Genomic DNA, 13,179 nt, shown 5'->3' with positions numbered 1-13,179 from the left:
TGGTGAAGTGTTGAGATTGTGGAAAAAGGTGTGTCTCGGGTGGAGGCGCCCGTGTGTGGCGACTTGGAGGCGCGCCCAAGTTGTGCAAACAACACAATCGTGCGACAAGGTGAACGAAGGGTTGGTGAGTCGTGTGGCGACCGTGCGGAGGCGTCGACGAGCTGGGCAACCGAATTTGCCGAAGATTTTGGCTAAGTATGAAGCTTAGGGTTTCCAAGTATACTTGTAAAAGATTGTATAATATATTATTCGGGCAAACTCATTGTTCAGGGAGTTTCCCCTCCCTTTGTACTGTGCAATTGTGTTCTCCATTTATAATTGCTGATGATAATGAATGTGTATGGGTGTTCATTGGTATAAAGGATAACATAATAATACTTGGTTGCGAAACACAAACTAAGTAGGAGTAAGTGGTTAGGCGTAGTCCACGAACATAAGTATTGGTGAAAAGAAAGTGTTCGGTGGTGCCGCACCTCGCTAAGAGCGGTTGAAAGACTACCGCAGGCTTGGGGGCGTGACAGGTGGTATCAGAGCCAAGTTGGAGCTGGTGATTGAAGCTAATTCAAGGTTGAAGAAGCTTGACAGTTGGTGACAGTGAAGCAGGTACTTGCAGGTGAAGGAAGTTGTTTCACATACAAGTGGGACAAGAGCTGGTTCAGGTTGCAGGCATCTTGGTGAAGTTGTTGGATGGTCGAAACTAGATCGCAAAGAAGAAGGAAGCTGTTAGCAATGGCAGCTGAATCTCAGGCTGGGTCTAGTCACAGTGTGAAGGATGCTACTATAGCACTTATGGAAAAAGTGTTGGAGAAGATGGAGGACTTGGAAGCTTCCTGGAATAAGAAGATGGATTTGATCGAGAGAGATCAAGAGGCCAATTTGAAGATGAGGGAAGAGCTTGAGGAACTCCGGACTCAACACGAGTACACTGATCTTATGTGTACACAACTTGAAGTAAGGGTCAAGGAGGTTGAAGAGGCAAGAGACCAAGGTCTTGCAGAGATCGTGGGCTTGCGAAAATCTCTTGATGAAGCCAGAGATGAGATCGCAGTGTTGAAGAAGGTCGTGAGGCATAACTCAGGTGGAGGAGTGCCTCATGTGAAAGTCAAGGAACCGGAATCTTACAATGGTACAAGGAGTGCAAAGACTCTTGGCAACTTTCTATGGGACATGGAGCAATACTTGGAACGCTTGGGTCTATCTGATGATGAGACGAAGGTCAAGGTAGCTGCTCAGTTCTTAACGAAGGATGCTAAGATGTGGTGGCAAAGGAGGATGGATCAGATTGCCAATGGTAGTGCTGGTGACATTACTTTGTGGGATGACATGAAGAAAGCTTTGCAGACCCATTTCAGTCCTCAGGATGAAACGTGGGAAGCAAGGATGAAAATTAAGTTCATAAAGCAGACCGGGAACCTTCAGACATAGTTTGCAAGTGCGGTCCTGGAACTTCCTGACATGGCAGAGAGAGACAAGGTGTTCAATTTCATTATTGGGTTGAAGCCTTGGGCACGCAATGAAGTGAAGAGGCAGAGGATTAGAACACTTGAGGAAGCTTTTGTTGTTGTGGACAGGTTGGTGGAGCATTATGATGAGACTTCTGATGATAGGAATAAGAAGTCCGATAAGCGATAAGAAGAAGGATGATGCTTCGAAATTGGATGATAATTCGAAGACGAAGAAAGCCTTGAAGTGTTGGATATGTGCTGGACCACATACGGTGAAGAATTGTCCTTCTAAACCGAAAGTGGCTGCGATTGCACAATCTAATGCGAAGAATGAAGAAGCTTCTGTGGGGATGATGCAGATACTTGGTGCTGCTGCTGCTACAGAGGTGGTCTCTCGAAGGGATCCTGAGAGGAACAGTTTGGAGTATGTTCGGATGAAGGTTGGAGGTGCTGATATACTCACTATGGTGGATAGTGGGGCTTCTCACAACTTCATGGGTGAAGATACTGTGAGAAGAATTGGGCTGAAATTTGTACTGGTGAAGGCACAGATGAAGACAGTCAATTCTCCTCCTGATAATGTTCTTGGTGTAGCTGAGAAAGTGGACACAACACTTGGTGAGTGGACAGGGAAGGTCGACTTCACTATAGTGCGGATTGATGACTATGAAGCTGTGCTAGGAATGGAATTCATGAAACAGTTTGATGCTATGATTGTTCCACATTTGAGGAAGCTGTACATTTACGATGGAAGGGAAGATGTACCCATTGGTGTACCAACCATTGGAGTGACAAGGCCTGATTGTAAGTTGGCAGTGATGCAAATGGAGGACGAGAAGCGGATGGAAGATATGAGTAAGCGGTTGTCTACGATTGAGACAAAGCTTACCGAGCAATCATCGGTCATCAGGACACTTTCAGATAGTATCTTGGATTTGTCAAGAAGGCTAGAAGTGGTTGAGGATGATGATGATGATGATGAGGCATATGTGAGGCCGAATGTCCGGGAGGAGGATCGGGTCACTTATCTACAGAGGATGGAGATAGAGAATCCTGACAGATGGATTGAGTTGATTAGTGAGGGTGAGCCTTCAGGCTCTACTCCCTCCACATCTTAGATGGACAAGAAGATGGGGCTCATTGTTAGCTGCTCATGGCAATGAGTCCTTAAAACAGGTTGAGCAGGTATGGTAAATGGTGCAAGGATGGATTGGCATCAAGCATCATGACATGTTGCAGATGGGACGGAGTTTCCATGGACCTAAACATGGTGATGAGATTCTTGGTGAGTCCGAGATGTGGCAGAATCCGAGATAGACTGGTGAAGGCATAAGGATGTTCACTCTCATGGCTTGAGCATGACAGTTGGATTAGCTACCCAACTAGTTCAAACATGGGGTCCGGAAATGCACGGAGAGATGTTGGCATTAGGCAGACGAGGAGGACAATTCACAGGATGAGGACGACACATGGTGGAGATGGAGTTCTACATATGTTGCAGGGATGTTTGCAGTATGTGGAAGAGTTGACATCATGGACCGAGGATGAGACAAACATTGATGATGATCTTGGTGGATGGCTACCAAGATGGTATGTTGTCGAGGACGACAACGATTTCAGGTGGAGGAGGATGTAACGACCTGCAGTTCGGTTGATGTGCGACCGCGGGTGAACGTTGAACGAGCGCACAGGTAGGTTGAACGAGCTGCAGTTTGGTGAAAGGTGCGAGCTCAAATTCATGTGCGCGTGGAGTTATATGCCTAATGGAGGAGGGCGAGCCGAGTTTATACGCATGGGAGCGTGGGATAAACATTATGGAGTCCGACCGCACTTGGAGAGAAAGGCCGACATGAAGTTAATGGCTTTTGCGATGAAGTGTGGGCGTGGGGAGGTCGATTGGGCAAGCCACGACCTCGCCCTATGGTTGGTATATATTAACATTGCGTTGGAGTCATTTGGACATTCAACCATCATTCGCTCGTCGCTCAACAAAGAAAAGTGTGCAATTGGAGATGCGCCCGTCCTTGGGCAAGGCCGCACGGAGTTAGTCGCTTGTCTTGGTTTTGGGCGAAGGGCGAGGGCAAGGTCGCCCGCCGATTGGAGTGAGGTGTGCACAGGTGTGTGGCGCCCGGTTTGTGCGACGACTTGGCACAGGTTCTTGGGTGGCTCGGGTGAGCACTCGCCCGTTGTGCAAGTGTGCACGGTGACTTGGTGAAGTGTTGAGATTGTGGACAAAGGTGTGTCTCGGGTGGAGGCGCCCGTGTGTGGCGATTTGGAGGTGCGCCCAAGTTGGGCAAACAACACGATCGTGTGACGAGTTGAACGAAGGGTTGGTGAGTCGTGCGACGACCGTGCAGAGGCGCCGATGAGCTGGGCAACCGAATTTGCCAAAGATTGTAAATTTGGCTAGTATGAAACTTGTGGTTTCCAAGTATACTTGTAAAGCTTATAAATTGTAAAAGATTGTATAATATATTATTCGGGCAGACTCATTGTTCAGGGAGTTGCCCCTCCCTTTGTACTGTGCAATTGTGCTCTTCATTTATAATTGGTGATGATAATGAATGTGTATGGGTGTTCATTGGTATAAAGGATAACATAATAATACTTGGTTGCGAAACACAAACTAAGTAGGAGTAAGTGGTTAGGCGTAGTCCACGAACATAAGTATTGGTGAAAAGAAAGTGTTCGGTGGTGCCGCACCTCGCTAAGAGCGGTTGAAAGACTACCGCAAGCTTGGGGACGTGACAACATGTGTTGAGATGGTAAAGTTGAATGTGAATTGAGAAATACAGTTGCAGGGATATATAGATTCAAATGAGGCAGAGAGTGTTGAAGACGGTAAGAGCACATCAATATGATGATTCAATTTAGATTCTGCTTGGACAGGAAGCAAACATCTGTCGCTCTCAGGACTACAGAAGCCAAGTATATTGCAGCTAGTTTGGAGAGTTGTGAAGCAATGTGGCTTTGGAAGCTACTCACAAGATTGATTGATCAAGTGCAAGTGACGATCATGATGACTGGTCGAAGCACATCAAGATCATGGTACCACCACATCTGGGACATGGTACAAAAGGGAGCAGTGAGGCTCCAATCCATTTCTCCAGACAAGTAGGATGTTGACATTCTCACAAAGCCTTTGTCTAAGGGTGAAGTTGTACGCTTCAGGGACAAGCTTAGATTAGTTGAGAATGCCTCCCTCCGTCAGAGGGTGTGTTGATGTTGTAGCATCAGGGGGCAGACATTCTCCCTAGGTTAGGGTATTGACAAGTCAAAGTTATTGACCAAGGGCCATGTAATGTGGCTAGGGAAGAATGGCCCAGAGAACATCAAGGCTCTGAGTGCTCCCCAGGTGGGCGAGTGTGTGCCTTTAGCATCAGGCAGGAGAGTTACCATTCAATTAGCATGCAAGAATGGTAATAGTTGAAGGTTTCACCATAGGTTACAGGTGTTGACCAAACTCTAAGTGAAGGCTTGGATAATTAGTGAATAGCTCCATGTGATGACTTGTTGAGCATGATGTTGATGCAGGATGTTGTCCACGAGTAGTGGATAGATACATCAACATAAATAGCTCATTCAACCTTTCCTAGAGAAAGTGTTCAACAAGAGAACATCTGAAGAAGTCATTATGAATATCTCCCTAGCTAAGAGGGAGTGTTGATTTTTGTAGCTATGGTCGGTCTTCATAATTAATATTTTTAGCCCTCCAAATATATGTAATAACAAATATAAGACATGTTCTTCATGTTGGTTTCAAGAAGAGGGAATTTTGAATTTACAAATTTGAATTTTTGGCTCCTAGAAGATCAAGTCGGCCCTCCTAATGTTCAAGTCAGCCCAACATGTAGAGACACCCATTCAGCCTCCCAAAAAAGACTATAAATACGCTACTTGTTCTCCACTTCATGACAACAATTCAGATCACCATCTGAGGTAGAATAAGGACGAGTTTCTAAGGCAACAAGATGAGTTTTTGGGCAGTAAAATGAATTATGGGCAGAAGGTCGAAATTCCCTGAGGCAGCAGCAAGCCGAAATTTCAAGAGGTCGAGATTTCAGGAGGCCAAATTTGTCTTTGGTTGACCAAGTTTGACCTAGGCATGCTTGTGGTCAATTTGACTTTGTTTTTGATCGGAAGATCGGATTGTATCTCTTGTTGAATTGAATGATTTCCCACGCGGGTTTTCCCAGAGTAAATATTTGTGTATCTTGTGTTTGGCTATCTCTTTATGATCCTACTATCATTATTTGTTCTACTACTGAGATCTTTTGTGCAATTGCTTAATGATGAATGTGAATACAAAAGGACTTAACTAAGAAATCAATAGAAGTATTATAAGATTAGAAGGTCTTGAAAAATCAACATCAAGAAGCACACTAACATTATTTATTAGCTCTAGTAGAACCTAAACAATATTGACATATTTAGAGTTAGTAGGAGAACTGCCTATTCCATATCAAATTATGCCATGGACCACATATTTCATAAATAATGACTCCTAGAACTTAGGAATGACACTAACTCATAAGTGTCCAAATATCACAAATTTGAAGCACTTGCTTAGATTTGAAGCCAATGCTTAGATTTTCTAGGCATAATATAGTGGCATTTATATAATATAAATAGTATTATTTCAACTCAATTTTATGCATGGTTTCTTGTTGTTCTTCAACATGTAGCACATCCATATCACTGACTTATGTTCTGAAGAATATTGATGTCAACACAATTAAGTGTCATGATAACAATTCATCTTGAGTATCAAGTAAGTCACAGACGATCAAACTAGGAAGGTTAGATCACTTTTCAATTCAACAATTTCGTTCAGCACTCAAAGGATCATATCTTCTTGTATCATCCATTGTGATAGCTCCAAGAACAAAGAATGATGCAAACATATTACAAGTCAAGGAAAAAGATGTTAAGCCTCTCCACAACTATACCTTGAGGATAAAGCATTTTTAAGGAGAAGGCAAAGTTATTAACATAAATATGTATAAAATAATACAAATAATAATGATAATAACAATTTCCCAAATAGGGGTGAAAAACAAGGAATGTCAAAGGGTTGGGGCAAACCCGCCACCCCACCGACAAGTGGATCATTTACGAAGGGGGTGGCATGGCTAGCCCTCTTGCATACATAAGCATGCAAACCCATAACATGAAGCAAATATAGTATGCAAGACTTCATTCCTTTATTTTGGCATATTAACCTATTTGTAGCGCCAAAGCAAGAGGAAAAAGCTTGTGGTCCCGCCATAGGGGGATTGCTTAACGAAGTCACTAGTGATGCGGAGCTAGACCTTGACTGTCCGGGAATTACTTTGGTAAATTATGTTATGCTTCCTCCTAGTGTGAGTCTGGTGGAGCTTGCTTCAAGTTGCGTGGTGTTCCCAGTCTGTTTGGGTATGAGCCTGGCTTCGGGGCAGTGGAAAACCAGGGGCCAGGTGCATGAGCGGAGAGGCGGTTGTGTTACAGAAGCTCGTCATTGGCAATCGAGTGTTCTTCAAGTTGTTGGGTCGTTGGTGCTGCCTCCAACCCTTTAGCTTTCAAGCTTTGAGTTTTCAACAGACGCCTTGTCAAGGCATGCCACAGCAGTGTATGCACAGCCACCATGGAAGGGGTGGTTGTGGCCCCCAAGGTCAAAATTGTGCCTAGCAACTAGTGCAGGAAGTTGCAAACACTTTCCATTCGGTTGTCCCTCTTGAATCCTGAAACGAGATCCATCACCTTGAATCCCTTGTTGTTATCGACTGCCAAGCTTTTTCAGATTTAGAGATATTGCAAGAGGTTTTTCACTGGGTCCATAACCGTGGTCATACCAAGGGAAGAAGGAAATAGTACCTCAACTCCATATCTCTTCACTGGCAGATGAAGACTTTGTTGGGCAGGGTCTTAAAAGACAAACAGGAGGAAAGGTACAACATCTTTTCTGCTTTGGAAGACATCAAACGTGCTCAAAGAAATCAATGTGTTTGCTTGGAAAGACTGGATGCCAAGCTAGCACATTTAGAGAGCCACCTTCAGTGTGAGTTACCCTCTAGCTCCTCCAGGATCTAGCGCCAAAGACTTGACACCAATTACTTCCTCAAAGTCTTGACTTTCTAGAATGTCTAATGGCAGTTTTTTGTATTACAGTATTGTAGTAGATAGGATTGTTTTGATAAAGATGATAGTTTTTGGACAATTTACTTATTTCGTAGGTGCTTAAAAATATATTGTTTCCCTCGGGACGGATTGAAACCCCCTAAAAAGAACCCCGTTTAAGTTATTGATTGTCTCACTAATGTATTTTAATTTTATGTCATTCTAAGGCAATACAAATATTAATTTACAAAAAAAAATGATAATAATAATTAAGACAATATAATTATGAAAGGATGTGTCCCAAAGGACATGACTCTTTATGAATGGGCACTCCCGCTTGGTATATATATGGGGCCCCAATTATACTCTCATCATCATATCATTTTTACTCAAACATTTTATATATTATATTATATTATCCTCAATAGATATCTTTATTTGCGAGGATAAAATAATATATTATATAATGTTCGAGTAAAAAAATTATGATGAGAGTACAATTGGAGCCCCGTATATATACCTAAGTGGGAGTGCCCATTCATGAAGAGTCACGTCCTTTAGCACTTATCCTTTAATAATTATATTGTATTAATTATTATTATCATTAATAATTATATTTATTTTATACATATTTATGTTCTTAATATGCATTTTTTTTACAAGCTCGTCACATTATGTATTTATAGTTTTTGGAATAAAATGCTTCCTTAAACTGTAAACCTAAGAATGGGTGTTTCATATTTAAAAAATGGGTCACAAATGCAACTACCGCATTGCTTCTGCAACCAGCTTGATAAATAATTTTGACAAGCAAAAACTACTCATGGACACAAAAGTTGCATTATGAACAAGTATCTTTCCACTATAGAGCTTGTTTTGAAATGGGTCATTTTGCAACACATTGCTCGAAAGGGCCAAGGCAAGCTAGGAAGCATCAGTGTAAAGTTTAAACCAAACCGGTGGGTTGGCGCTAAGGAAGAACATCAATTGATTAGCAACAAAAATCCACCTGACTTGGACCCACCCAAGGAGGAGCCAAAAGTGTCAGAGAGAATCAATGAAACTCCATCAAAAGAAGACCTTTCAGTGCAACTGTGCAACAAGAATAAGCGCCATAAGATACGATGGAAGTTAGAAAATCCCCCGGGAAAGAGGAATATGCTTTTCGTCCAGATCCAAATCAAGAAGCAGAGTTCCTGCATAGGCCTCAGGCTAAGGCAAGCTCAGTGAATCAGGCAGAAGAAGATGAGAGAATAGAGCATTCAAAACCTCGAGATCAAGACAAATCTCAATTGGAGGGAGTAGAAAGGACTTCATCAGATGCTAAGGAAGCTTGGACAACAATAGTAAAGACGAAAATATCTCCTCCAACAATGCAGCCAATGGTAATAAGAAGCCAGACACATAATCAATGTTAGCCATGTACTGTTTCTGTCTTTTGTTATGTAAGCAATTTGGCAGGGCATTGATGGGAAGAGGAAATGTCTGAAAGTCACATTTAGCAACCTTAAAATTTTGCACGTTCAATCTATCCAGTAAGGCCACCATTTTTTAAGTACAATTTATAATCGTTCTTGTTAAACAAAAATTATCAGGTGTTGAATTGACTCTCCCGTTTTGGGTTTGAAAAGTTTAGAGCATTTTCTTTAGACCCAAATCTGAGAAGCGCATTCAAGCACCTCATTTTCTGGATTCTTAAGGATTTTGGTTTAAAGACAATCATTTCAATTAGTTTCAAGAATGAATTTTCTAACTGAATGCACATTTACTACTGGCTCCTCAGTGCTGAGACTAAAACATTGTCTTAATAGAGAGCAAAACCATGCAAAAAAACAGCTAGAGTAAGGATTTTGCATATGTACTTTGGCATAAAAAGTGTTCATTCAGTCCATGAAGGTATGCAATAGGACAAACCATTATGGATGGCAAATTTTCAGTCTTTGATAGTTGACTTGTTCAAAGGCCACCTGCATGTGATTTCCTTTTAAGCTACTTGTTAATGAGATGCAACAATACCAATATAAAACGTATACACTGTATATTGTATCGAAAAATGGCATAACTGTCACCTGTCCAATTCCTATGTCCCCACATAAGCTACTTCACAAATTAAAAAAAATAAAAAATAAATAAATAATAAAAAATTGGCTGAACTCCTCAATGTCTATCCATGAATTTCTCAACTTCTAGGAACTAGACTTTCTACTAAACATCTAAAGCACATTCAGAGATCAAGGTAGGGTTTCATTCCAATTGCACAAGCTTTAAAAAATTTCCAAGTTTTAATTGTTGGGAATTTGCAAAAGGAAATTTCCCTTGATGAAAGGACTGACATTGGTCTGAGAAACTTAATCACAGCTATGCTTCAAAATTCAGAAACCTCGAGTACAGTAGTAATCTCAGAATATTCCTATGTTTCAATTAATTATGCATTAAATCGACCCATAAAGCATTTTCAGGAGAACCGTATCAAAAAATTTCACACTTCATAGACTGTCTCTGACACATTTTTGAAGAACAAAAGGATACTACATCATCATCCAAAACCGAAACCAGATCACAGACAACCTACAACCAGTCTGGATACTGTAAGAATTTGTAGTGAGGGGTCAACCTAGTGAATGTGTGTGGAAAGGGTAGAGATGAACACAAGTTCCCAAATATTTTAATCATGAGAATATTTGTTTAAAAAAGGCAACGGATGCCAGATGCCATCTAAGATATAATATACACAAGATGAGTACAAATACGCATATGTACTTTGACATAAAAAGTGTTAATTGGATCAATGAACGTATGTGATAGGACAAACCATTATAGATGGAAAATTTTCAGTCATTGATAGTTGACTTGTTCAAAGACCAATTATGTGTGTTTTCATTTCAAGCTAATAGTTGATGAGATGCAACAATACCAATACAAAACATATACATTGTATATTGCATCGAAAAATGGTGTAACTCTCACCTGTCCAATCCTATGTCTGCACATAAGCTACTTCACGAATAAAAAAACATTTGGCAGAACTCCTCAGTGTCTATCCATGAACTTCTCTATTTCTGGGAGCTAAAACTTCTATTAAACATCCAAAGCATATTCAGAAATCAAGGTAGGGTTTCATTCCAATTGCACAAGCCTTAGAAAATTTCCAAGTTTTAATTGTTGGGAATTTGCAAAATACAAGTTTCCTTGAAAAAAGGACTCACATTGGTCTGAGAGAAACTTGAACCCAGCTATGTTGCAGAAGCCTTCAGTGCAGCAGCAATCTCAGAATATTCCCATGTTTCAATCAACTATGCATTAAATCAAATCCATAAAGCATTTTGAGGAGAACCGTCTCAAAATTTTCCACACTTCATAGAATGTCTCTAACACATTTTTGAAGAACAAAAATAATGCCATATCATCATCCAATATCGAAACCAGATCATAGAGATCCTACAACCAAACTAGATACTATGAGAATGTGTAGTGAGAAATCAACCTAGTGAATGTGTGGGAAAACGGTAGGGATGAACACAAGTTCCCAAATACTTTAATCATGAGAATATCTGTTTAACAAAGGCAATGGATGCCAAATTCCATCCAAGATGAGTACAAAGGCATGTTACATCATTATATACAGACGCCTAGGCAATCTATTGAGTTTGAAATTCGACAAGTAAATTGCATGTAGAAGTTATTTCCACTGTAAAAATTAAATTGCAGGTATTCTTGATTTTCTTTGGTTGTTTTGACATGATCAATTTGTTCATGTATTGCGTAGAAAAAATTGAAATTTTATTCCACAATCACACATCACTTGCATCTCATTTTCAGACAGAAAAATGTCAGCAAAACTGCATGGAATGGAAATAAGGGGTCACTGATAGATCCTCAGACTAGATAAGCTGTTATAACGAACCTGATCTAATAAACAACCGTGACAACGCGAGGGGTAAAAAGTTCTCATTGACATTGGAAAGGAAAAAAGATACACACGTATACTTCTGTGTCCGGCACCTGAAGTTCTCTACTGCTCAGAAATCAGAACCATGAATCGGAATCTAATTCCATGGTATGTCCATCTAATTCCATGACTCAATTGAGATCAACCAATATCCTTTGGTAAAAATTATAGCCATCTAAAATAAAACACGCTGGGCACCAATTCATTTTCATTGCCAATCATGAATCAGAAACCATTTTGTTGATCTGTCATCAGAAAGACACTAATTGTTTAAGATCAAGATATATCATTCGGTAAATCGTAGCTGTTCTCTGAAAACTATGAATTTTTTCAGATCAGCGTATATCTTTTAACAAACCCAAAACATAAATTTAATGGCCAATTCAGCAAACATAATCTATGAGAGGCATTAAGGTATTGGGTAATAAATCAGAAGCTAAAGGCAACAAAACAAGATAAAATCAACAACAGTAAGAGGCCTGTCCCGCTGTTTTTGACTTTATTGTATTGGAAGCATTTTACAATAACAAAAGAGAGTGGAATGAAAGCGCAGAATGCTGCAGTGCCTCGTTATCGTACCTTTAACCTCTGGTTAACAGCAGGGTGAATTTCAATTTTTCCATCCTCGTTCTCTTCGCCCTTCTCCTTCTCCTGCTCCCTCCTGATATACTTCTCGTGATCGGAAAGGGCAACATTGAAGTCGAAGGCCTCGTTCCTCTCCGTAAATCCGAGGCCAATGAAGGCATGTTTGCCTCTGCCATCTTCAATCTTCAATACAAAATAGCGGGAGGAATCGGCAACAGTCTCAACAGAGCTCTCCCTGTGACCCGGATAGACATAGCAGGCGGCAAAGAGCTCCCCTGTGTTTGAATCCTCCAGCCTAATCTCACACCTTTCCTTGCAGGACACAACTCTGAGCCTCCCAGTCCAAATCTTATCGGATTGCAGCCATTCCCCGCATTTGTAGCTGCCACTGGTGCTCCTTGGTGGGATCTTGTAAACAGAAACCTCTCTCACTACAAGAAGGGTGTGTTCGAAGGCCTCCTCTTCCTCAAATGACATTGTGAGGCACTCGAGATTGTTTCAATGTCTGTGAGATGGAGATGAATTGGGTTGTAGTGAATTTGATTTGCTTGGTGCCTCCCACAAAGCAGCGCGTCTGGGAATGGGATTTTAGAGGCACTTTGGCAGTGACCAACTTGTTTTTTTAGCTTATATTCTTGTAAGATTTGGGGTTCCAAGCGAGTTTTATGGCGTAATCGAAGGAATTAAGAGGTAAATCCGGCCTCTGAGGACGTATTTGGCGAACACCCAGTGGAATTAATGGTATTGTTGAGTATTTAAGGCTAAATCCGGAGACCAAGAATGCAACTGGTGGATGCCCGAATGGTTTTATACTGCGGATCGAAGAATTTGATGCATGTGCCCATGACCCACTTCGCTAACACGAGAGGTTCTGCACCCAAAATGGCCTGATTGGTTTTGGGTTTCGTGGTTTTCAAGATTAATGGTTAGATCATGGTTAAAGTGTTAATTGGTTTAGTAATTGGGAGCATTGTTTGTTTTCTTATTCATTTTGGGTTTAATTTCAAGGGATTTATGCAGGGATTCAGTCTTTAAACTTTATTCAAAATATTTTAAGAATGATTAATTTTGGGTTTTTATTGCTCTGGGATTCAGTCTTTAAAC

General features: G+C 41.0%; 1 protein-coding gene across 1 annotated transcript in view; it reads right to left on the bottom strand.

The window, feature by feature from the left end:
- The window catches only part of LOC149227200 (uncharacterized protein At1g03900-like), a 30,794-nt gene extending 17,836 nt beyond the window's left edge, over window positions 1–12,958 (bottom strand). The window contains exon 1 of the mRNA XM_089377710.1: window positions 12,070–12,958. Within this exon, the coding sequence (XP_089233836.1) occupies window positions 12,070–12,552 (483 nt within the window). The 5' untranslated portion in view covers window positions 12,553–12,958. The remainder of the gene's footprint in view (window positions 1–12,069) is intronic.
- Between the last annotated feature and the right edge of the window lie 221 nt (window positions 12,959–13,179).

This window comes from Pinus tabuliformis, chromosome J (assembly GCF_031772625.1).
Source record: "Pinus tabuliformis cultivar Carrire ecotype Pingquan chromosome J, CPIR1, whole genome shotgun sequence".
Lineage (NCBI taxonomy): Eukaryota > Viridiplantae > Streptophyta > Pinopsida > Pinales > Pinaceae > Pinus > Pinus tabuliformis.
Note: the sequence above shows the minus strand (reverse complement) of the source record. Positions and strands in the feature narration are given on the sequence as shown.